We start from the raw sequence: 22,691 nt of genomic DNA on the forward strand, positions 1-22,691 counted from the left end.
TCCTCGAAAGAGTAAGAATGGCATATATTATTTGCGAGAACGTTTATAATAACAATTCCATGAATATAACAACAGCAATTTTTGTATGTACATCTTATTTTATATAACTTAACGGTTATATCACGATTTACGTATCGGATGCAGTCGGTGCGGCGCATACCTTGCATTAAACTATTCCATTGATAAAGTTTCTCGATATACATACAAACGATTCGTGTACGTTATATACATTTCTGATCAAACACGTAATTCTTCCGTTAATATTGTCCACATATATGTATAAATATTAATAAATCTAAATACACGCCAAGTATACCGCGACAGTCTTCTATTGAATTGTAAATAAAAAATCTTCTTCATTCCGTGATATACACGACTGTTGTGACAGATATTGCGGACAAATCACAAATAATCAGACATATAAAACAACGAATGATGTAAAATCTTTACATCTTGAATGATATAAATCCTTACATCTTCGACAATCTCTTGAGATCATTACAAATGAGTCTCACTGTATAAATAATGATGACGCTAATAACAACAATATGGTCTATGCTTTCCGCGGCTTCGTCTTTCTCTTGTTAATATTCATTATTTGCTCGACTATGATATCATCCGCTCTGGGATCGATGGGAATGGCCTGGACGGGCGCTCTGGAGCTCGGCACGGGCTTGGACCGTCTCTCCAGTAGCGCGTTCAACCAGACCCACAGTTTCTCGCGATTGAGGAACGCCAGGGCGACCAGCATGATGAACGGCAGCGCGATCACCGATGTCTGATTCATCTCGCCCTGATCGACTTTCCGTTCCGCGTTGAACGCCAGTTTGACGTACTTGAACGACGAGTTCGCCTCGAAGTAGACTGGAATAGTGCGGTACTTGTGCACGGTCTGGGACAGCGACGACTCCAATTGGACGAAGTACTTCCTGCCGTCGGCTTGCAACGGCGGGAAATGCACCAGGAAGCCAGCGTTGTAGCTGCCGGCGTTTTTGCTGGCGGTTTGCTGCACGTCCAACTTGGAAACGTGCACCGGCGAGTCGGGAGCGTCCTCCCGGCACAGCTTCACCTTGATCGTGCGATAGTGCTCCGGTTGGGCGGACATGACGTGCACCGAAACGTCCGTGCGCGAGATCGGATGGAAGGCGATCAGCCGCAGACCACGAATGTCCTCCACCGGCTGCACCAGCTGAGAGCTGGGACTCGTGCGCTGTATATGGGCGTTGCTCTCCACGTTCGGCTTCAAACGGAAGGTGTAGGTGCACTGTAAAATTAATAAATCGTTGCGTCAAAATCGTTACTAAACGATTGAGATTACCTTGTATATATTTTTTTTGCTCGAAATATATTATTAATATAACTACTCACTGTAGGTTGAAGACCGCGAATCCTGAAGTTACCGTTCTCCTCAGTCGTAGCCTCCTCTTGAAGACTGGAGCAGTTCCCTTGACCCTGGACTTCGACCAGCAGACCAACTTCCGGTTCCCCGTTCAAAGACGTAACAGAACCGTAAGCGCTATAGGCAACTCTGTTACCGAATAGATTCACATTGACAGTCGCCCCTTCCATGACATTAATCATCTTTGACGGCGGATCGAAGCGGTACTCCTTCATCATGGGTCGTAGATAATATTCGCCCGGCGACAACGAATTAAATATGAATTTTCCATCTTCGTTGGTTATGCTGTTCTTGCGGTAACTTTGACCACCAGACAAAGAAAGGAGCACACCCTGCAAAATGATACGATATATAATATTTCCTTTTCTTCAGTTAATGTCTTATCTATCAAGTTACCTGTAATGAAGAACCATCAGCGTGATCAGAAACTTGTACAATAATCTCGGCTAATTTGTGCGCCAAGAACACTCCTTTAGCATCAGGTCCAGTGATTACAAAACCCTCCTTCTCAGCTGTAACACTAATAGCAGACAATTATTAATTTCACGACAATTGTTATAATAAATAGTTATTTGTGTAACAAGTGTCGTAAGATGAAAATTCCCGGGTGCGGAGTTTACGCACGAGCCGAAGGCGCGTGCGGTAACCGCACCCGGGAATTTTCATCTTTACACACGACTTACACTCCCTATTTTATGTGGCAAGTGCCTGGAAAGTGGTCTATCACGCACGCGTAGTGTGCGTAATGGGGCACTTTCCATGCACGTGTTGCATGAAAATATATATATATGACTGCCAACATACCTATATTCGATTTTCCCATCCAAAGGTCCAACGCTGTAAGTCCCGTCTTTTTGTGTAACTAACGTGTGAATTGGAGACTCTTCGCCTTTCCCAGTTATCCGTATAGTTACACCTTCCAACGGTGGAGAGATCTGTCCGGCTATAATCTGAATAATATTTTCGCTTTAGCGGTGAAGTTTATACGTTTAATACAGTAGTAGTTACCCTACCTTTCCTAAATCACCGGCGAAACTTGCGATGTCGTTGTGACAGTCATTCACGCCGAAGATTTTCAGAGACGGCGGATTGAAGAGTAGAATGTCCGATAACGGAGTGATAGTGTACATATTATCCGTTTTCGCCTTAAACTCGAACTCGTATTTGTACACGTCGTCTTTTTTTACAGGTTTCAGTGGACCAATCCTATTAAGAAATATATTAATAAAGAAAGATGTACACATGATTTTATATATCGCAAAGAAATTAATGAAGACATTAATATCACTCAGATATGAATGAAAAAATATATGTACAAAATTTTTCTCAAAATATATCACTTACGTGACACTGTCATTTGCGTCTTCGATTTTTACTTTAAGATCATTTTGCACGCTCAAGCTTATAATACTGCCTTTGTGAGTGTGTTCGGTGGAATGCAGCAAGATCGGGGAGAGATTGCTCGTGTCCCAAGTATAGGAGGAATTTTCGTATACGTGACAACCCTTTGGAACAAAAGTGTATGCGCCAGATTTAGGCACGCAGTGCCTCATGCTGCCTTTGTTCAGGGGTAGAGTTATTAGTTTTGTGTTATTGGGCTCAAAGTACTCCACGGCCGTATCGTGAGACGATATGAAGGTGATGGAGAAGCCGGTCTGCTTGAACGGCGGCACCTCGGCGCGCTCCGACGTTATCGAAATCCTGTAGCTGGGATTCTCCCAGCAAAACACATCGTTGTCGATGAAGATCTCGTAGTGACCAGGTAGCACGTCCGTGAACTGGTATTGGCCATCTACGTAATGGAAAACGACTTCACAGACAGGGACAGTAGTATCGTATCGAATTAAACGAGCATTACTGCAATAACAAATAGGTACAAGGTACTTTTATTTGCTTGAAATCAAGATAACTTTCAAGCTTATTGCAAATGCAAGATTTATAAGATTATTTTTATTTTACAAAACCATATTTGTTATTGCAGCTCAAGTTATTATCATTAAAAAGATTGAGTTAAAAGATTGATTAGCATTTATGTCAGCACACCTCTAGCTTGTACCGTCTTTATCGTGACTCCATCGAGGATTTTCAGAGTAACGGAGGCTTGACTGCAATCCGTCCCTGGCAAACAATGTACCGTCCCCGTTAACGTGGCCTTCAATTGTAAGAAGTTGACATTGGTAATTGGTTGAGACGTCACGTCAATCGTTTGTTGCAGCGGGTAGAATCTAGAAATATAATCAAGCTTTTATAATCCGTAACTTTTTACACATACAATTTCATAAACTTTTGCGTATATTCTGATTTATTTTTACTTTATTACTTACTGCAAACCCTTAGTTTTCTCTTCCGTGCTCACAACTACGCTCAACTGGTATTTATCCGGTGCGAGGTATACAGAGTACTCTCCCGTCTTCTCGTCGGTGTCGAGCTCCTTATAGAACGTAGCGGCTGTGTTCTGAATGGATATTCGGCGAAAATGCAGCGTCCCCTTTGCCGACAGGGTTACCTTTCCCGAAACTTTATACGCCGAAGGTATCAGCACCGGAAGTTCAGGCGAGGTGGGAGATATTTTAACTGTCCTTTCGCTAAATTGTACATTTGCTGAAACAAATAATTTACTGGAAAATGATTCCTGAAGATCTAATTTACAAGAAATTTCGTAAAATTTCATAAATTTTACATACCAGATTCCGCTCTGAGTGTATATTGGCCGGCTTTCATGTTATCCAGTACATATTTCCCGTCCTTATCCGTAACTGCAACTTCTTTCTGCGACAAGAATATCTTTGCTCCTGACAAGGGATTTCCATTCGTCGAGATAAGAACAAGGCCGCCGACTGTGAAGCCAGTTACTTTAAAGTCTTGAGCGAGGACCACGCTGCCGTGGCCAACTTTGAAAGACAATTCCGGTGGTTGAACGTCGAACTTTGTCTGGGCGCCGGCGTAGTGAGGTACAAGCTTGTAATCGCCCGGCGATAGACTGGGGAATATAAATCTACCGGTATTGTCCGAAGTCACGTGGCAAAGCGGTTTCTTGGATTCAAAGTTCTTATCCACAGGGGTAGTCTCGCACTTCTCGGCGACACCATTCTGTAAGACGTACAAAATTATTCATTCTACGTATAAATCTAATAAGTACTTAAAAATTTAGAAATATCAATCTAATATTAAAACATACTAGTAACAAGAAAATAATAAAATAAATCTTACGCCGAAAAGGATGAAGGATACACCAGCCACTGGTTCATTCTCGCTGGTGACTTTGCCACTGACATCATATCCCAATACTACCAAGCTGCCATCCGCGAGTTCTGTGTTTCCCTCTCGTACAATTACTTCAACTTTATTTTCTTTTAGTATCCATCTGAAAAAGATAATTAATATCGTTGTCACCTTGTGTATCTTTTGCAGCTTAAAATAAATTTTTTAGCTGTCATACTGTACACTTACTTGGAGTGATGCGCAGCAAGGATGTACTTTCCAGGCTGAATGGGAGTAAAGTAAAATGTGCCACCTTCTGCCGTTAACGTCGATTTAATGGCAACTTGTTCATTATTGTTTATTGCATCTGCGTATCCTAAGTCGATAGTGACTCCTTTAGGACCAGAATCAGTACCTAAACTAATCACCTAAAAATAGTAATTTATATTAATTCAATAACTTTCAGATGCATTAAAAATTACTGTTAGATTGATTACAAAATTAAATATGTAAAACTACTGTTAAATTGTAATATTCCTCTGAATATAAATATTTTCACGTAACAGAGAGAAAATTTATTACTCACACGTCCTGTAATACCAAACCCTTTGAACGTAAAGTTAATATCTTTTCCCTGACTGCAGTCATCCGTGACACCATCTACATTCAACGTTACCTCGGTGGGCTCAAAGCTCCAGCCTCTGGGAGGATCTACCTGATATATTAAAACAGATAACTTTCATAAAATCTTTTACAGTAAATTTTTTAACACCAATTATAGAAACTAACAATTTTATAAATTTTGTACAGATATTAAAGACCAATCTTATTCTGTTCAAAGCAAAAGAGACTTTAGGAAATAAATTTATACATTTATATATTACACATAAATTACGAATTTCTTTTGTCGCGTACTATTTAATAAATTTAATTAGTGACAATGATGGTGCATCTTTCTCATTTCCAGCTCACCTTCAACACGTATTCTCCCTTGTCGTACAGAGGCAGGAAGTAGTACCCGGTGTTAGGCGCGCACTCGGTCTGATCCTTCAGACTGCCGGTCTTCGTGTACCTGACAAGTTTATCTCATGAAATTCAATGAAAACTACAGAACCTAACCTGCAACTGGCCTAACCTCTCACCGAGGCGGACACTCACAGTCTCACGTGCACCTTCGTGAAATCGATGTCGGCGTGACTCTTCAGGAAGCCGCCGCATCCCAGGATGTCCTGGGCGAGCGCGCCCGCGACGAGGGCCGCCAGGCAGGCGAGGAGAACGAAACCTCGTCGAGTCAGATCCATACCGTTTGTCATTGCCAGAATGGAGCCGCGGCGCCGACCAGCCGCCGCCGGTGGTGAAGTCATCACAGCTCACAAAGCGCGTGCGCGTACAATTCGTCCGGTAATCCGAAACCCGGGGTTACCGGGGTATACCACCGGCTTGACCGGCTTTGTCCTGTCCGGGGTGAGCGGGACGAATCGGGTAGAAGTGTGCAGACGCATTTACTCCTGAGTGGTAACGTTTAACTTCTCTTTTGATTATTATGTAATACACTCATCCTCATCTGACGTTTATTCTGAATTCTAATAGGAGGCAGACGCACGTTGGAAGCTGAGAACTTCAGTCGCTCGTTGAGAACTGGTCGGTTTGTTTACCCGCGGATCCGCTAATCCGGCTAATCCGCTAATCAGCCTGATCAGCCACACTCGCCGTTCGCTGGCTGTCGTTTTGCAATCGCGACACTGTCAATACCGTCATCCGCACGAGGATTTATCTGTGAATTTTACTGTACGGGTCGGGATTTTAATCTCGCACAACGAGGAATCTCGTAGGTAAGCTGATCAAACTGAACATTCGTCTTTCACGTATATGCATATACTTACGTGCTACTTAATTGATCGACCACTTCCAGGAGGGACGCCGGCGTGCCGCGATCGAAAATGGTGAAAATAGCGTTGCGGATCAGGTGCAGGCTCGACAACGTCGAGGAGCTGAGGCCGTGCGGGCCCGAGTTCCGGTGGTGTCTCAAGTTCATCTGTGGCAACTGCGGCGAGAAGTCGGAAAAGTGGAACTACATATCCCTGGACGAGTCGACGCCGATGCAGCGGGGCAGCGGGGTCAATCACTTCGTGAGCAAGTGCAAGATGTGCATGCGGGAGAACACCGTGACGATAATCGAGGACTCGATCGGGTCTTTCACCGCGGACGACCAGGGACAGTTCAAGACGATCGTCGTGCTCGACTGTCGGGGTATAGAACCCCACGACTTCTCCGCGAGAGACGGATGGATAGCCAAGGTCGCGGACGGCGGCACGGAGTTCGCCGACGTGGATCTGAGCGAGGGCGAGTGGGAGGACTACTGCGACAAGATCATGGAACCCGTTGGGATATACGAGATCCAGCACAGGTTCGAGAGAATAAAGTGAAATCGTACCTTGCACACCTACCAGAGGCACGCGTTTTGATTATCCTACCGGTTGATACGAGATGAGGCGGCGTGTACGTCTGTTGTGTGTAAATACTATGTAAAGATATGCATCGCAGTCCTCATGCCTCTTTCACTTCTCTCGCGCACAGATTGTTAATATATATCATACAATTATGGCTGCGGTCCATTTGATGTTACAAGTGCTTCGAAGCGTACTTTCCTTCTTCTTTTTTCATTGAAAGAAAGGAGAAGAAGAATGCTTCGAAGCATTTGTAGCATCAAATGGACCGCAGCCTATAATATATTATAATATCGTTAGATTTCTCATTGAATTGAGAAGATAAATACCGTTCACTTTCTGCCTATATAGAACTCGCATCTGTGACTTCTATTACACGATGGCCTCTGGTTTTTTTCGTTTGCGTCTGTAATCAATGAATAAGTACGTCAGAAAGATGCATTTAACTCGAATTTCATTGATCGTATGATGGATGATAATTCTGTTGATCTTGTGTGAACAATTATTTTGATTGTATCTGAAGTTTAAGACAATATCGTTGCACATACACTTGTTTGATACGAGTTATTCATGTTTGCGTGAATAAGCACAGCTTGCGATAAGATAAGAATTATCGCTTTGTAATAAACATATAGTCTTTTCATAACTTGCAAGGTCTCTTCTATGTAATCCTCGGGCGTCGGAGTATTCTTTCGCGCACAGAAATACCTTCGATCCTCCTTCAAGGCAGAGAGTAAAAGCAAGCACCAATCCAACGACATAATATAATTTATTCATAATCATATAAAAAAACCATTTTTATTTCGTAAATGGCTTGGTACACAAGAGATGTCGTTTGCAACAATAATTCCACTTTGCCTCCAAGCACGTATTCGGAGTTTGCCGATCCATACCCTGCGTAAATAATCGAGTGACTAGAGTGTCGTTTTGCGGCAAGGGTGCCCAATGCTCGAAACTGTTGTGCTCGGCTTTAACCGATTCGCGGATCGCACAAATCCGGACAACATGCCTCTCTCTTCCCGTCACCAATGCAAACTGCATTCTTGGAATGTCAATGCGATCGCATAAAAATCATCGAACTTATGACAACGACGCATTAATCCGTCTTTACGATTATAAAAAATTAAAATATTCCTCGGTTAAAAAATTATGTTATATACAGTGTCCTCTGTGTTTTTTTTTTCTCACGTATAAAACTCTCGAACAACGTCTCACTTAACGATACTCGGGCGTATCGCGCAAAGACTTTCGATTTACGATCTCCGTCTGTCTCCACAATAAGCTACAAACGGAAAAGATTACGATGTTCGAAAGGAAAATCGTATTAGAGGCAATATTTCACGGCAATAAATCACAAACGCGATTTGAAAGAAAACGAAGAGAGGAAGAAACAAAATGTGACTTCGTTTACTTGACGATTGCCTAATGCAACTAACGCTACGCTACATTTGTCTAATGCTTTCGTTTACTATGCTTCCTAATATCTAACACAAATAAATATATCGCGTGCGTATTACAATCCGCCGTTTCTCGGTGAATCTTTTAACGTATTGAATCACATGTAAGTAATCGCTAAAATTTTTTTTTAATCTAACAATCGATAACGCTATCAGTCTATTCTCACAAAAATATCACTATGACCGAACATACCGCGTTGACGATACAACCAGAGCCCGAAATTACGAAATCGATCGAAATTAAATAAACGCAAACGTAACATAAATAAATAAATAACGCAAACGTTCGAAATATTCTTAAAACAAGAATACTTTTTTTAAAACAGAAATAACTACTGTGTCTTTTTAAATCGCTTAAAAATGTAACTCGAAAAAAATACGAAACCCCACGTAAATTTGTTGCGAATGCTGGAATGGAACACTCGACTCTGGCCGGCATGGAAGATTTGTAATCCGCTTGACGTAACTCGAACAATTATCCTACTAGCAAATCGAGGTTTCTAAAAACGCTTTAACCATGATCCTCTAATGTTACGAATATGCATCGCTGGTGCGCTTTTTGATCGGTTAAACGGCTCTAATCTACTATCTAAGCTATCGTCTTTGGTATACTAATCTGGGGGATGCTTACTTTATTCGGAAACAGAGGTGATTGTTCACGGGGAAAGATCTCGCTTCCGGGGATACGAATATCGCATAAAAATAGGAACATTACGAGTAATACGTATAAGCTATGCTGATTATGGCGTCCCCATTATGTCTCACGGCGAGAAACGATTATCAGTAGTCCTCGTCCTCTGTGTGAAAAATAAGTGACGTTTGCGGATGAAGAATCGAACACGAACGAGGAGCGAAATATAGCTTTCTCCACTGTGAGTGGATATGGAAAGCCCCCGTGTTTTACAATTGTCTCCTGTATCGCGTCCAATTCAGCTAAAAGTGGAAAAGGTGCGCATGCTATAAACATCGTTATTCTGCAACAGATCAAGTTGGAAGAATCGAGAGTGCTGGAGAAGAAAAGCCTTGACTTAAATTTTTATCTGATGTTAAATTTTTTCATCTCTATTATGATCCGCGTTATTCACACGTATTCTCATCGCTTTGACAAGAACGCATATAAATGACTTTCACGTACGGGCTTGTCTGCTTAATCTATTTAACCCTTTAAGCCTCAATTTTTATTTTTTTACGAAGTACATATAAAAATTAGTTATATCCCTAGGGGTGATTAGACATATATCTTGCTTAAGGAGCTTACATACGTAGGAGGTTTTATTTGTCTCGATGAGGCTCAAACGGTCAATGAAACTTATCTCAATGTCAATCAGCGTTATTCTTCCCCAACCTATCTCGATCGAGACTGGGCCGTATTCCTTGGGCACGTATCGTTTAATGTCTTTCTAATATCTAAATCGATTATATACGTTTTGAGTCGCCTATCTGCTAGTGTATTCGGCTAAATCCGTGAGTTTCTAAATTCGTTAGATGGATACATGCTAAATATCTATGCTTTCTCGATACTGTTATATTACTCATTCGCATGACGTGCGTTACTTTTGACGTTCCTTGCTACGATTTTTCACTATGTTTCCTTGTTTCTTCTAAAGTATATCAAAGACAGACACCCGTGAATAGGCCCGTTAGATGTTGAATAGTATAGGCTCAATCCTAAAACGCTAACAGGGACTCTGGCAGGGCCCAGTGTACAATCTCAAACTAGTGCGTACTATCTTTCTCCTTGTTTCCTATTGCAAATTTCGTAATAATATATTAATGATTGATAATATTATATTTTGTATATATTTGAAAAAATGTTAAATATAGAGATGTTAATATAGTGATAGTGATTAATAATATTAATTATTCTATTATAATTACTTGGTAATATATCGGTTATTAATAATTCCACGTTAGCGTTTTAGGACTAATCTAACGTGATTCGACGATCTGTAAGAATTTCTCGTCTGCCGTCATTTCGGGAAGAAATTTCGGAGCGAGCACCGCGAAAGACGATAGATTGAACGAGAGTCTAACTAGTGAAAAGGCTAATCTAAAGCGACAAATGAAAGTCGTCCTACCCGCGCGAAGTTGCAAACTAATAAAAACGACGAAAAAAAAGTTCGTGAGAAACGTTAATTATTGTGCGAAACGAACAATAGAGCGGAACAATGCCCAGCGAGGATACGCGACATTCAATTTCGACTCTCTCTCTCTCTTTCTCTCCCTTCCTTTCAATCTCACTTTCTCTCTCTCATATCACGTAGACGGACAGAAAAATAGAGATTTGATGTGCGCGTCCGCACTCAGCCGACCCTGGTATCGTCGAGCCCGAGAAGGATCGCGTCATCGTAATTCGGTATTCGGCGCGCATGGAGTAAACGCCGCGCTTAATCAATACTCGTCGCAGCGCGCGGCGGCTCGACCAATCGCGGATTCGCCGAGGACAAGACTCGTAACTTCGATCCTGTCGGTCCGGCCAGCCTGTTCCCCTCGCAAGGAACAGGGTATAGACGCCGTTAGTCGTGATCGTGCGGCACAATAGGCCGGAAACGAGTCGACCGGTCGGATTCAAGGCAGCTCGTCGGTCAGCAAACTCGTCGGTTCCAGGCAAGTCTGCTTCAGAGTGGCTGACTGATCTTCGAGGCTGCGCTTCAGGCCCTCGATCGTCTGCATCAGCATCTGCCGTCGTAACTGGGTCAGCTGATGCTGGAAGAACTGCGAGTCCTGAATGTTGTTCGCGTTCGCCTCGGCGGCCAGTCGCTCCTGCCGCAATTGCGCTACCTTCTCCTTCAGGGATCTCCTCGAATCATCTGCGTATACAAAAATAGTATTAATAGACCGATATCGCCATAGAACAATTAAACCCGCGCAATCTATTAAGATTAGAATGGAACAATCAATGCAACTTTAAAATTTAGAAATTAGATATTCCTACCAAAAATTATGTAATTAATTATCGAGAATTAGAATTATATGTATCTTACATATTTATCGTCGCTTGATATGGTTAGTATTATCAAGGAAAGAATTCTTCAAGTGTCTTACAAAAGAAGCAGATATAAAGAAACACGTACCAGTATCATCGGTTGCTGTATCGCCATCAGAATTTCTTAGCATAACATGCTCGCCCAATGTCTTTTGTATTCTGCCATATGTTGCGCTTCCGGCGTACACTTTCCTTTTCACCGGCTCGCTTTGCGGGCAATAGGAAGAACCTTCTTTGATGGGACCCATGTCGACTGATCTAAAGATATTTTTCTGTTACAAGTATTCAACGATCGCACGTTCACTGTTGACATTAAATCAGTATTATAATATATCGATAATTACCGTTCATCGTATGCAAACTTTCTGTGTAGATTAATTAAGTCGTTTCTTCTGATGAAATATTATAACATAAATTAATAACGATATAACAAGGAAGAAAACTATCTTTTTAGATCAATTTTTTATAAGAAATAACGAGAAACTTTTAATCAATTTTCCATTAAACTACAATTTAGAAATTATTCAAAATTTCGTTAAACAGTTTTCAACCTGAAAGTCATCAACGGAGCCCTCCGTCTCACGTCGCACTTCTCCTCGGAATCCGACGAGCTGGACGTCACTCCTTCCTCCTTCGTCGATTCTCTCGCGGCGCGAAATTCCTTTCTACCACCGACGAGAGAGCCCTGCGTCATCGCGTTCGCGTGTATCTTCTCCCCAAGAGAATTGTTCATATTCATGGTTTCCGGTTTCATTCCGCCGTTACAATTCAGGGCGATCCGAGGTGATCTGTTGCCCTCCTTGCTTTCCGGATCGCCATTACGCGCTCGATGCACCTGCTGGTGGATCAGGGTCCTGCTGGGCGAGCTCTGGGGCGTCGTTCTGCGCGTCATCGCCGGCGAGTCCGGACACTTGGACAGTTCGTGCTGTCGGAAAACAGGCGGGGGCTCCTTCGGCGCGAATCCGACCGGTGAGTTCCTCTCCATAAATCGATGAATCGGCGAACACGGCTGAGCGAACTGCCGTTTGGGACTGGTGTGCTCCAGATCGCGGATACTGCCGCTCTGCAATTCCGGCTGGGAATTGCGGCTCTTCGACAGCGCCAGTTCGATGTTCAGCTCTGTGTTCTTGATGAGTTCGACACGCTTGTTCGCCAGGCCGTTGTGCAGTTTACGCGACGGCGATGGCACACACGGCGAGGGGTTCTGGTACTTTTGCATGCTCACCAGAATGTTTTCCGCCTCTAGGATAAGCTCGCGATACTTGCGATCGGCCTCCTTGTCGGCCTCGATCAGCGCGATCTCCGACGCGAATGTGGTCATGTACGTGTTGCCGGCTACGTGGCGTCGCACCATGTTGCCATTCACGTAACTCACCTGAAGAAAACACAAAGTAATAATATAATTTAAATTCTTACTAAAAGCTCTTGCTAACTAACGTCATCTCACGAACTGGAGATAAGAAAGCGAGAATAAAACATGAAAAATGCTAATTGATCATTTAGTAAAAAGATTGGATGGAACGTGATTAAATTAAAATCTAACCGAGTTCGACCGTCTCTTTACGATCTCATTCTCGATCACAGGTCTGATAGTCGACGGGTTGCCATTCAGTCTCATCGGCGAGAGATTCTTGTTCACGTCGTGCTTCCTGCGTCGCAAGCACATCGGCGTGCCGCCTACGCTCCTGCTGCCCTGATTGAATCCGGAATTCTTCAGTAGCATTCTCTCGACCAACACGCGGTTCAGATTCGCCGTCTCGTCGTCGCGGTCTAGAGTGGGCTTGCGACGCTGCGATATCCTCTTCTTGCGTTTCTCGCTTTGCTTATCATCTATCTTCCTGTGTCGCGAGCTCTGCCTTTTCGAACTGGCTCTGGTATTCATGTTTCTAGCAATGACAGAAGTAAACGATGTAATATAAAATTATTTAGCATGTAAAAAATGATGTAAAAACGCTAAAATAAGTGCTCGATAGCTTGAAGGGGTAAACATTTCTTAGAGCTTACCTTTGAGAGACGATCTCGTCCTTGCTTCTGCGCTTGAGGAAGGACTCGCGGAGCCTGCTGCCACGTCGGCTTAGTTCGCTGGTGAAGGTGAAGTAGGTGCAGTGACCGGTATTGGGAAAGTGACCGGCGCCACATTCGAGACTGTCCAGGTCGAGGAACGAGCCATTGTCGATGTAATCGAGCTCGTCGTTTTCGAACGGATCGTTCTCGTCGCCGCCGTCCTGGCCGGTGTCGATGTCCGACAGCGAGTCGATGTAGTCCTCGCAGTCGGTCGGGTCGCTGTCCGACAGGATGTCCGTCTCTTTCTCGTACACGTAACTCTCGTCGAACTTGCCCATCATCTCGTTCAGCGTGATGTCGTCCTCGGACGAGCGCACGCTGCGCGTCACCGATGACGCCGACGAACTGCTGCTGCTGGCTCGTCGTTGCAGGGCCAAAGAGATCTTCGGTCGGAGATCCATGCCCGATGTAATCCTCCAGTTTTGATTAATCCTGCGCAAGACATATCGTAAAAAATCTTGTTTCAAATTCAATGGAATATTTTAGATATAAAAATACTGATTGAAAATTGGTTTAAATTGTGTCAAATGTAAGTAGAGGAGTCAATTGAAGAGAAAAAGTTATACGTATGAAAATAAATGATACGTACAAAAATATTTTATTTGGACCTTTTTTATGCACTTTAAATTTAGTTTTTCTTTAAAAGCTCCAAATGCACGCGATTGCGTATAAACTGCGTAAAGCTATCGACAAAAGAATGAAGTTTATATAAGCTGCCGTCAGTAAATTTTGTTTAATAATGTAAAGTACACAATAATTTGCAAATCAATGCATATGCAATTTGTAAACTAACGATAATTGCATTGCAAAGGAAATTACGACGAGCAATGACATTAGCCGTGTAATCAGCTTATAATTGCGCATAAAGAATTAAATCTGGCGTAAAGGGCGGACGTTTTCGTAATTGCGTATCGGCGGCCAGTAAAGCGCACAGTTTCGCGGAATCTTTTCTGCTTCGCGGAACTTTTCTAAGAATCGTCGGTCTCTCCTTTAAGTAGGTACCGCCTCGGTCAATTCCAGACCGAACACTGGAAAAGCCGATAGATTTAGAGAAGAGAAAAACTTCTTGAAAAAGGGCGTTCGCCAGCAACTTACGCAATTAGAAGTTTCTTCTACAAGAAATTGGATAAATTCCAGGAGAGCAACAACACAACTACAGAAATATATCAGATACTTTTACCCGCGAAATTTCTCGCGTTTCGCTTTTATATTTTATTTTTCCGCAGCTTCTACTTAAGCCCGTCTATCAGACTACGGATTAGGATTGAGATTGGATTAAAATTTGACCAAACAGAGCGAAGTTCACTAAACTTGAGATTCGTTTTTTTTTATTATGATTGATTATATAAATTTCACTCTAATCTCAAGCCCAATCCGTATAGTGTGATACGGACTTTATCAAGGACGATTTTTAATTTTTACTTCTATGCGTTCGTTTTATTTAATAATGTTCCCGGGAATACTTTTCTTTTTGCGTATATAATTTGAACACTGAGGATGGTTCGATATTAGAACAAAAATGTTTGTAACTATTTTTGTATTATTACACTGAATATATTAACACTGTCATCTTGTTACAGCTCGTTGCCCTTTATTTATTTATTTGATTTTAATTTTTAACTTTCTGCTTTCATTCAGACAAACTTCTAATCCGACTAGACGTCTAGTTAATCGATGTAATCGTCTAATTCTAATAAAATTAGATTTTATTATAATAATTCCGGTTAAATCCCTTTCACTAGAATGTAGCCTATCGGGTGTAAATCGCTTTGTTAAAAAAAAAAAACATTAAAAAATATCACTCACGGGCTTCGGCCTGCGCTAAGGCTCTCCTGACGATGCTCCCTCCTGCCATGAGGCTCCCTGCCGCCGTTCAGGTTGACGTCGCTGGCACTGCCGGAGGATTCCGTGAGTTTCAGGCCGGAGCTGCTGCTGCTCTCGTCCAAGGCGAGCCGCGATTTCAGGCCGTTCGTGCTAGATCCGGAGGAGTTGGCCGACAGCCACGGGTTCGTCCGGATGCGGGAGCGTTCGCGGGGTGACTGCACCGGGGGCGAGACAAGCGGCGGCGGTATCGACGACGGTACCGGCAGACTGTTCCTCGTCGAATCGGCGGAATAAGACTCTGTCCTGCGATGAGTGCTCTCCTGTCTCTGTTGCTGCTGGTGCCTCTGACCGTGATTCATCGGCGTCTCTGCGCTCTGTCGATTTAGAATAGAAATAGACAACGAAAGGGAAGAGACGAGGCATTTACATTTCATTAGTTTTATATTTGGCTTCATCGAGCATAATTGATTAAAGCTTCCGTCTTTATATCTACGGTAACTAATGTTCCGTGATGTAAAAAGAGACAAAAGATAGGTCGGACGACGCTTAAAATTAGCTAACGTCGACAAAATTGGCGAACCGTCGTTTCGCCATTTCCTTTTAACGAGATAATGCACGTTTTACGGTCGTTGGTCCGGGAAAGTGAAAATAGTGAATATTCTGTAAAAGAAACAAGCGTTCAAGCTTGCCGATAGCGCTATTGTAGGCGAAAAGATCGTTTCATTTGCATTTGCGTTTAAGATTAAAAAAGAGATTATCAAAACATAAAGCGTCGACAGCAAAATTTTCTCTGTTAGTGTAATACACAAATCAATTAATTATTCTTGACTGTATACAATAAAAAATATATCTCTTGGGGACGTCTTCCTTATTGCTCCGTTAAAAAAACGCGCACGAAAATTAATTCGTCCATTCATTCAACCCTTTAAAGTCGCGCCTTTATACCCGTCCCCTGTACTTTCGCCCTTATCGCCAACCTAAATCGCAAACTCGACCGTTCCTCTCCAACCTACCGAAACGGAGTTTCGCGCGACACGCAATCGATCACGAGCCTCGAGGAGGAAGGATTCATTTTTCACTCCTGTCGCCCATTAACGCTCCGATATCCTGGCTCGTTTCGCGACAATAATGCGTCTTTCTCTCGGAGTCGCGCGAAGGGAAGAGCGAAGCGAGCGAAATAGCGTTTCCGGACTTTTTCACCTCCGTGCTTCAGGAGGTGCGCGACACAATGCGGCTAATAAAATATTTTTTTCCCGCGACAAATAGCGGTACGTGCCATGCGCCATGAAGGGAATGGGTCATCGCGCCACCACCGCCTCTCAAGTAAGCTCAGCAGCATCCGCGGGATTCACCGAGAGAGGGAATCTCTCGCAAACTCTCCTTCTGTTTCTTGGCTCTTTTTCTCTCGGGCTTCCCCCGCGATACCGGGGATGTCGCGACGATAAACGGTACTTCCAGAATATGTACTTCCCGCCACGACGAAAGAGGCCGGGTGTCGTTGAACTCGCGGCCTCAAAGACCCTGGGGCGGACAAGCGCGCCCCACAAGACGTCGCGCCCGGGGGTGTGTTTTAGCGAAACGACGACGGTAATCTCCGCGCGGCAGACTCGCGAAGCGTACATTTACTTTCGGCCTATTAACTATTTGAGGCTGGGCTGAATGGAATGCGACGCGTTTGACGGAAGAGTCGGCGTCGCTCTCCTCTTGTGAATACGCTACATCGAGGTATCTCGAAACTTTGCAATGGCAGACGCTTCGGGCGTTTCTTGAGCGATATCTGAATTAGAATTTTGCCTCGGAAAACTCTCACGCAACTACGAAAATTTCGTGAACTCTGTGAATCTTGCGTTCGAAAATGTTGTATTATTGCTAAAATTAATTAAAGTATGTGCTTAAAACACGTTTAATTATAATATTATATTTTACATTTAAATAAAATAAAATATTATATTAAACATTTAATTAAAATAATATAAGTAGTTTATAATATATAAACTAAAAAAGTTCTTTAACATTCTACAGAAAAAACAGTGAAATATATCATTGAGAGTAATCGTAGCAGCTGTGACGATAAAGAAGCCATCTCTTCTCCAATTCGAAGATATATTTTTATTTGTAACACTGAGGATATATCTTTACATAATTGTTTAAAAAGTTACATAAGTAAAAACGAAAAGAAAGTATATAGCTGAATTTGCACGGTTTTCTCGTTAACGCATTTCTTTAGCAGAGAATGCACCTTTTTCGACGCAGAGGATTTTCACCTGCCTCAAATTCCGAAACTTATGCCGACAACGGACTTACCTTGTGCGGCGTACTCGCTCGTACTTCCGGCTGACCGTTGTCTCTGGTCATGTTCGTCGTGCTCGCGGATGACTGACCCCTGTCCTCGACTCTTCCATTTCCTGGAGCACTACCGGTCGGTGGCAGATCCCCTGCGTTGCCCGGTGGCCTCTTCGCTCTACTCTTGTTGTTATTGTTATTGTTGTTGTTGTTGTTGGCGGTGGTGGTACCGCTACCACCGTTGCTCTGAAAATAGTGGGTGCCGGTCCTGATGTTGATGTAGTATTCGGGTGGGAAACTGGTGCCGGGCGAGGTGCCGTCGGTCGAGTAGCCGGTCGAGTACGCGCTCTCCGGCGAGGAGAGACTCACACTTCCGGCGGTACCGCCGGAAGTGCCGGACGAAGTGGTCACTGTCGCGCCGTAGCCGCCCCCGTGCAACCGGATACCGTCCACGTTCTTCGTCGGCGAGTCCACCGGATGTACCTGGGAAGAAGATCAAGAGTTCCTCTGAATCGTACTCGCGACTTGTATCCCGAACATTATTTATTAACTTTTATTCGATACGACGAGGAAAAAATATTCCAACTCAATAAATTGATAATATAATAATGCTTATTTAAGATTATCTTCATATTTCGCAGATTTTTTAATGTTGGTCACATTAATTAAATTGATAAAAGATGTACTGATTAATGAACATCGAAACTTGCGAAAATAATCGACTTATTTTTACTAAAAACTAAGTATTCAAAGATGTACAGAAATATTAATGTAAAAAACTCATCTTATTTAAAAATAAATGTATTTTGTAATAATAGAGAAGGAACTTATTTTTAAAAATTTATTATAAAATATCTTTTAGAATTCTTTAAAAGTTTCAGACAGCTTTCAAAAGTATCAAGAATGTTAATCTTGTTAACGTGATCTTCGAAAGAAACCCGCGTATTATATTAATCCGGAAGACACAGCAAAAAAAAAAGAATTTATACGATGCAAAAGTTCATAAATTCAGTACTGTCTACAGTCTACATTAATGTAGTTTCGATAAGGCAGTCGTCCGGCAACTACACAAAGCCCGAAGATACTGCGGCAATCTGCAATGGATGGCGCGAGAGAAATGCAGGGGCGAGTCGCCTGACGGGGTGTGTCGGGAAAAGAATACTGAACCCTTTTTCTATCCGCCTTAACGATAAGCGTCGACGTGCCCTGGCAAGCTCCTTCCACGGAAAACGCCGACCTAAGGGTCTGTTAGCGGAGAAACGGACGGGCGTAACGAGCAAACGCTGGCAAGCAGTAGGAAAATAGGGGAAGCACTTCGCAAACTAGTTTGCCGATAATGACGATGAATCCGACGAGCGTGCGCCTTTCGAGATACTTCAGAGCACGAGTACCTACCTCGCGCTGAGCGATCGCGAGTGAAAGCAATTAACGTTAGTCCCATATATATAAAATCTCGCAGCGTTATAAAGACTGCACGGAAACGATAAAAAATTCCAAACTTCTGAAAGTTCCACTGGAAAGTTAATACTATTTATTTGTTATACCGATTGTTACACTGAGGGAAGAATATTGTAGAATCAACAAAACAATTTTGTTGATTTTTCAATTTATTGATCCAATTATTTATTTTATTAAATTAAGTACACGTCTAATATTTGAACAAAATGAAAATAATTGAATTCTGAAAATGGTATCATACAAAATCATTTTTTTAAGTTAATGATCAATTTTGTTAACTCAATAAAATAATTTTGTTGAACCAAGAACATTAACGTCTTTAAAAATAGTAAATTTATTCAAAGAAATATTTAGTTAATGTTATATTATTTATAATTGATAGTATAAAATATTTAAAAAGAACAAATCAATATAGTCAACAAACAAAATAGTCAAAAGAACAAAAAGAACAAAATATTTTGTACAAATATTTTGTTAAGCCAATCAAATCATCTGCTTGGCAACATACAATCTTCCGGTTTTATTAAATCAACAAAAAAAATTTTTTTTTAATAATTATTTAAAATAAAAAATTTGGTAGAATATATAAGACGTTCTTTTATGTAAAAGGAGAGTCATATTGCAATAATAGTAGATTTCTTATAGAGCTTGTTTTAAAATTTAAATTGAATTACATAATGAGAGATATGGGAAGGGATCACGAGGCATCAAAGATTTATTCGGGGATCGTTTCGCAAAACGATCGGGAAATTGCGTCGTGATTGCTCACCTGGTGCAAAGCGGGCGATCTGTTGGCGCTGTGGCTCCTGGGGGAGTTGCAGTTCGAGTCGAATCCCTTGTCGCCCTTCTTCCGATCCTTCTTCTTCTTCGATCGCACGATGTGTGCCTCCATCCACGTGCGCAATTTCGTCCCGAACATGTTGCACACGAGTGTCGGCTAACGGAGCGGCGCCTCGTCGAAAATGCCCAAGTGGATAGAGGAACTCCTTCCCACGATTATCGTCCGCCGGAGCCGGCTGCGATCGCGTTATTTGCGCGCACGTACACTGCTCGAGCGTTCCATTTCACGGTGAAACAGGACCTCTGCAACGAGAAGAGACTCGCTCGTTCAATCTCGCTAAGAATCGCGAAGATCGCAGTAAAGAAGCGACGCTGAGGTGCATCGGGAAGAGAAGTTTAACATGAGCACGTAACAAAATGTAGAAATCACGAAAAATCTTATCAAGTCTTGTCTGCGCCACGTAAAAAGCTCTAATACGAAACGTTACAAAGATTAATAATTCTTTTATTAGACGCTTATTAGCATCAGCAATATTAATTGTGCAGCAATTTAATAAATGTGAAATTATATTTCGAGCTTTGTGGTATATAAAAACTACTGTTCCAATACCGAATAGTACCTAATTTGCGCATAGTTTTGTACACACAAAGTGTATAAAACTCACAAAAATTATTATTAAGCATAAGATCCTGCCCGATGACTGAACATGTTAATTCTTTAATTTATTCCGTGTTATATTAATCATTATTTACATTTATTAAAATATTAAGGACTTGTGTATTATCACAATCTAGATCTGCCAGTAACAAGATTGTATGTTTCGCGACGCATGATATAATTGCTATGAATGCTATATATAATTGTTATAATTGATCCACCGATTCGACTTAGGGCCAGCGCACGAACATTGCCATAGCGTCTTACGCCTTACGTGAGAATCTTGCGTTACGCGACACGCAAGTCAATCTTACGGCAACGCACGAAGAAAAGCGTAATGTAACGTACGTCACATAAGACCAATTAAGTTACGTTCTTGGCCCTTAATCATTACGCGGCAAACGATCGCGATCGCCGGTGTCGGGTTTCCTCCGGTTCCCTCTGATTACCTCGTAGATCACTGCACGCCGCTCGTTGCGGGATGATTATTACAGACTCGCGTTACACCGCTATTTACACAAGCTCCTCGTTCGTCAATCTCCGGATCGTCAATAGCCGAGTCGCGGTCATGTAGCCAGAGCTCGCATTAACATACTAAGTGCCTCGTCGTCGCTTTCACGCCATTTTTCCTGCCTCTAATGCGGACGAGTGACGGGCCACCAATCCGTCTCGCCGTTTCCCGATCTCGGGAGACAATAAATCTGTAACGGAAGACATATGCGCGCCTCCGTGTAAACCCCCGTGTCGCGAAGCGCGGATTTATGCGATCGCCAGCGGGGGAAAAATGCGATCGATCTCGTTTCAATGCCGCGGCTTGTAAACCTATCTGCAAAAGATATACGATATTCATCGCTCCAAGATTCGCGAATTCATAGTAAATCTCCGCCTAAAACTTGTTGTTCAACTAAAATGCTGAATTTAATTTTTAATTCTGTAAAATTCCAGAAACTCTCCGGGGAGATTTTTCGCGTTCGTTTCCAGTCCGAATCAAGTGAGATCACTTGATTCTTCGACCGTGCTCGGTCGGGGGTTGGTAATCAGCGGGCTAAACTTAATTAGGAACCATCGGGGGTCCGAGCAATTTAACGGACCGGATAATTAATGCGCCACGCGTTCGAGGAAGCCGCCCTGATTTAAAACCGTTTCCAAGGTCGCGTAAAAAGTAAGTATTACAAAATTTATTTCGCTATTAAAATTATAAGTCGAAAAAAGTGAAACAATGTAGTCTGAAAGTTTCGATTAAAGTTTCTCCCGTTTTAGAATTTGAATTTTTCAAACGAGATTACATCCTGTTGCCTATATACAAACGCGCTACAAAAGCAAGGTGTTACTTTTAATGCTCTCGTATTTGTAAGACGCACCTTTTTAAAGAACCTTTTACATTTATAATGTTTTCAATTACGCCAAATAAGTCGCCGCGCCTGTTTGCCGTCGGTTTATGCCTTCGACGAGGGGATATACAAATTTGCATAAACGCGATCGAAGTTTCGGGCACGATTTCGAAAACTCGCGGTGGTGGAGTGATCTCTTTATGGAAATAAGCGGATAGGCGCTGTCGCTTCAACTTTTAAGAAGCACCGGAAAGGTATTAGTTGAGCCGACCGAGTTTTAATCAGGGCTTTCCGTCATCGTCTCCTACGCCCGAGAGAAGGGCGTTAGGAGAACGGTTTTGGACGTATTTTTAAGAGACCGTATTTTTAAGAGAACTTGGAATTGTCATGTACGTCGGAAGTCTTCCGGATGAAATCTTATTACATACAGAATTAGCAGCGTTAATTAAGCTCTATGCGGCTGACAGATTTTGTGAGGCATTAAATGCGCGCTCCGGCAGAGCGTACTACAATCACAAATCTCTGCTCTTTGCCCTTCCGGCTTAAAACGGCTCACAATAATTCATAAATTCCTCTTTCGCGTATATTTCCGCGCTTTTATACAGTCTCGCTCGCTTAAATATTGTTAATATTTTAGTAGCACTTTCACGTCGCCGGGTTAGTCTCTTCTTGTCTGTCTTTCTCTCTCTCTCTCTCTCTCTCTCGTTTACTTCCTTATCTATTTGATCAATTCGGGTATTCAATTTTACGTTTCTGCTATAAAATTTACATGCCTCTCTCCTTGCTCTCATCTTACCCTATAT

General features: G+C 42.4%; 3 protein-coding genes across 5 annotated transcripts; 1 reads left to right on the forward strand and 2 right to left on the reverse strand.

Moving 5' to 3' along the window:
* Nucleotides 1-5: 5 nt before the first annotated feature.
* Nucleotides 6-6,058, reverse strand: LOC112461067 (nodal modulator 3). The gene is made up of 14 exons (XM_025026137.1): nucleotides 5,759-6,058; nucleotides 5,573-5,672; nucleotides 5,187-5,315; nucleotides 4,850-5,028; nucleotides 4,610-4,763; nucleotides 4,084-4,489; nucleotides 3,724-4,000; nucleotides 3,443-3,624; nucleotides 2,744-3,191; nucleotides 2,413-2,605; nucleotides 2,204-2,349; nucleotides 1,796-1,919; nucleotides 1,369-1,731; nucleotides 6-1,264 (listed from the first exon to the last, which is right to left on the reverse strand). Exons 1-14 carry the CDS (start codon nucleotides 5,962-5,964, stop codon nucleotides 554-556), a joined length of 3,618 nt encoding a protein of 1,205 aa, XP_024881905.1. The 5' UTR covers nucleotides 5,965-6,058; the 3' UTR covers nucleotides 6-553.
* On the forward strand, nucleotides 6,023-7,693 carry LOC112461069 (UPF0587 protein C1orf123 homolog). The gene is made up of 3 exons (XM_025026142.1): nucleotides 6,023-6,115; nucleotides 6,191-6,432; nucleotides 6,513-7,693. Exon 3 carries the CDS (start codon nucleotides 6,541-6,543, stop codon nucleotides 7,024-7,026), a length of 486 nt encoding a protein of 161 aa, XP_024881910.1. The 5' UTR covers nucleotides 6,023-6,115; nucleotides 6,191-6,432; nucleotides 6,513-6,540; the 3' UTR covers nucleotides 7,027-7,693.
* Nucleotides 7,694-7,797: 104 nt separating this feature from the next.
* On the reverse strand, nucleotides 7,798-20,198 carry LOC112461068. Of its 3 annotated transcripts, XM_025026138.1 has the most exons (9): nucleotides 19,889-20,198; nucleotides 17,683-18,144; nucleotides 15,361-15,752; nucleotides 13,495-13,986; nucleotides 13,034-13,376; nucleotides 12,042-12,865; nucleotides 11,835-11,882; nucleotides 11,579-11,748; nucleotides 7,798-11,314 (listed from the first exon to the last, which is right to left on the reverse strand). In XM_025026138.1, exons 1-9 carry the CDS (start codon nucleotides 20,036-20,038, stop codon nucleotides 11,073-11,075), a joined length of 3,123 nt encoding a protein of 1,040 aa, XP_024881906.1. In that variant the 5' UTR covers nucleotides 20,039-20,198; the 3' UTR covers nucleotides 7,798-11,072. The 3 variants fall into 3 exon arrangements, with proteins under 3 accessions (XP_024881906.1, XP_024881907.1, XP_024881909.1); XM_025026139.1 differs by lacking the exon at nucleotides 11,835-11,882; XM_025026141.1 differs by lacking the exon at nucleotides 11,835-11,882 and having other exon boundaries at nucleotides 11,222-11,314; nucleotides 11,579-11,743.
* Nucleotides 20,199-22,691: the final 2,493 nt, after the last annotated feature.

This window comes from Temnothorax curvispinosus, unplaced genomic scaffold, assembly GCF_003070985.1.
Source record: "Temnothorax curvispinosus isolate PA1 unplaced genomic scaffold, ASM307098v1 QBEX01011007.1, whole genome shotgun sequence".
Taxonomy (NCBI): domain Eukaryota; kingdom Metazoa; phylum Arthropoda; class Insecta; order Hymenoptera; family Formicidae; genus Temnothorax; species Temnothorax curvispinosus.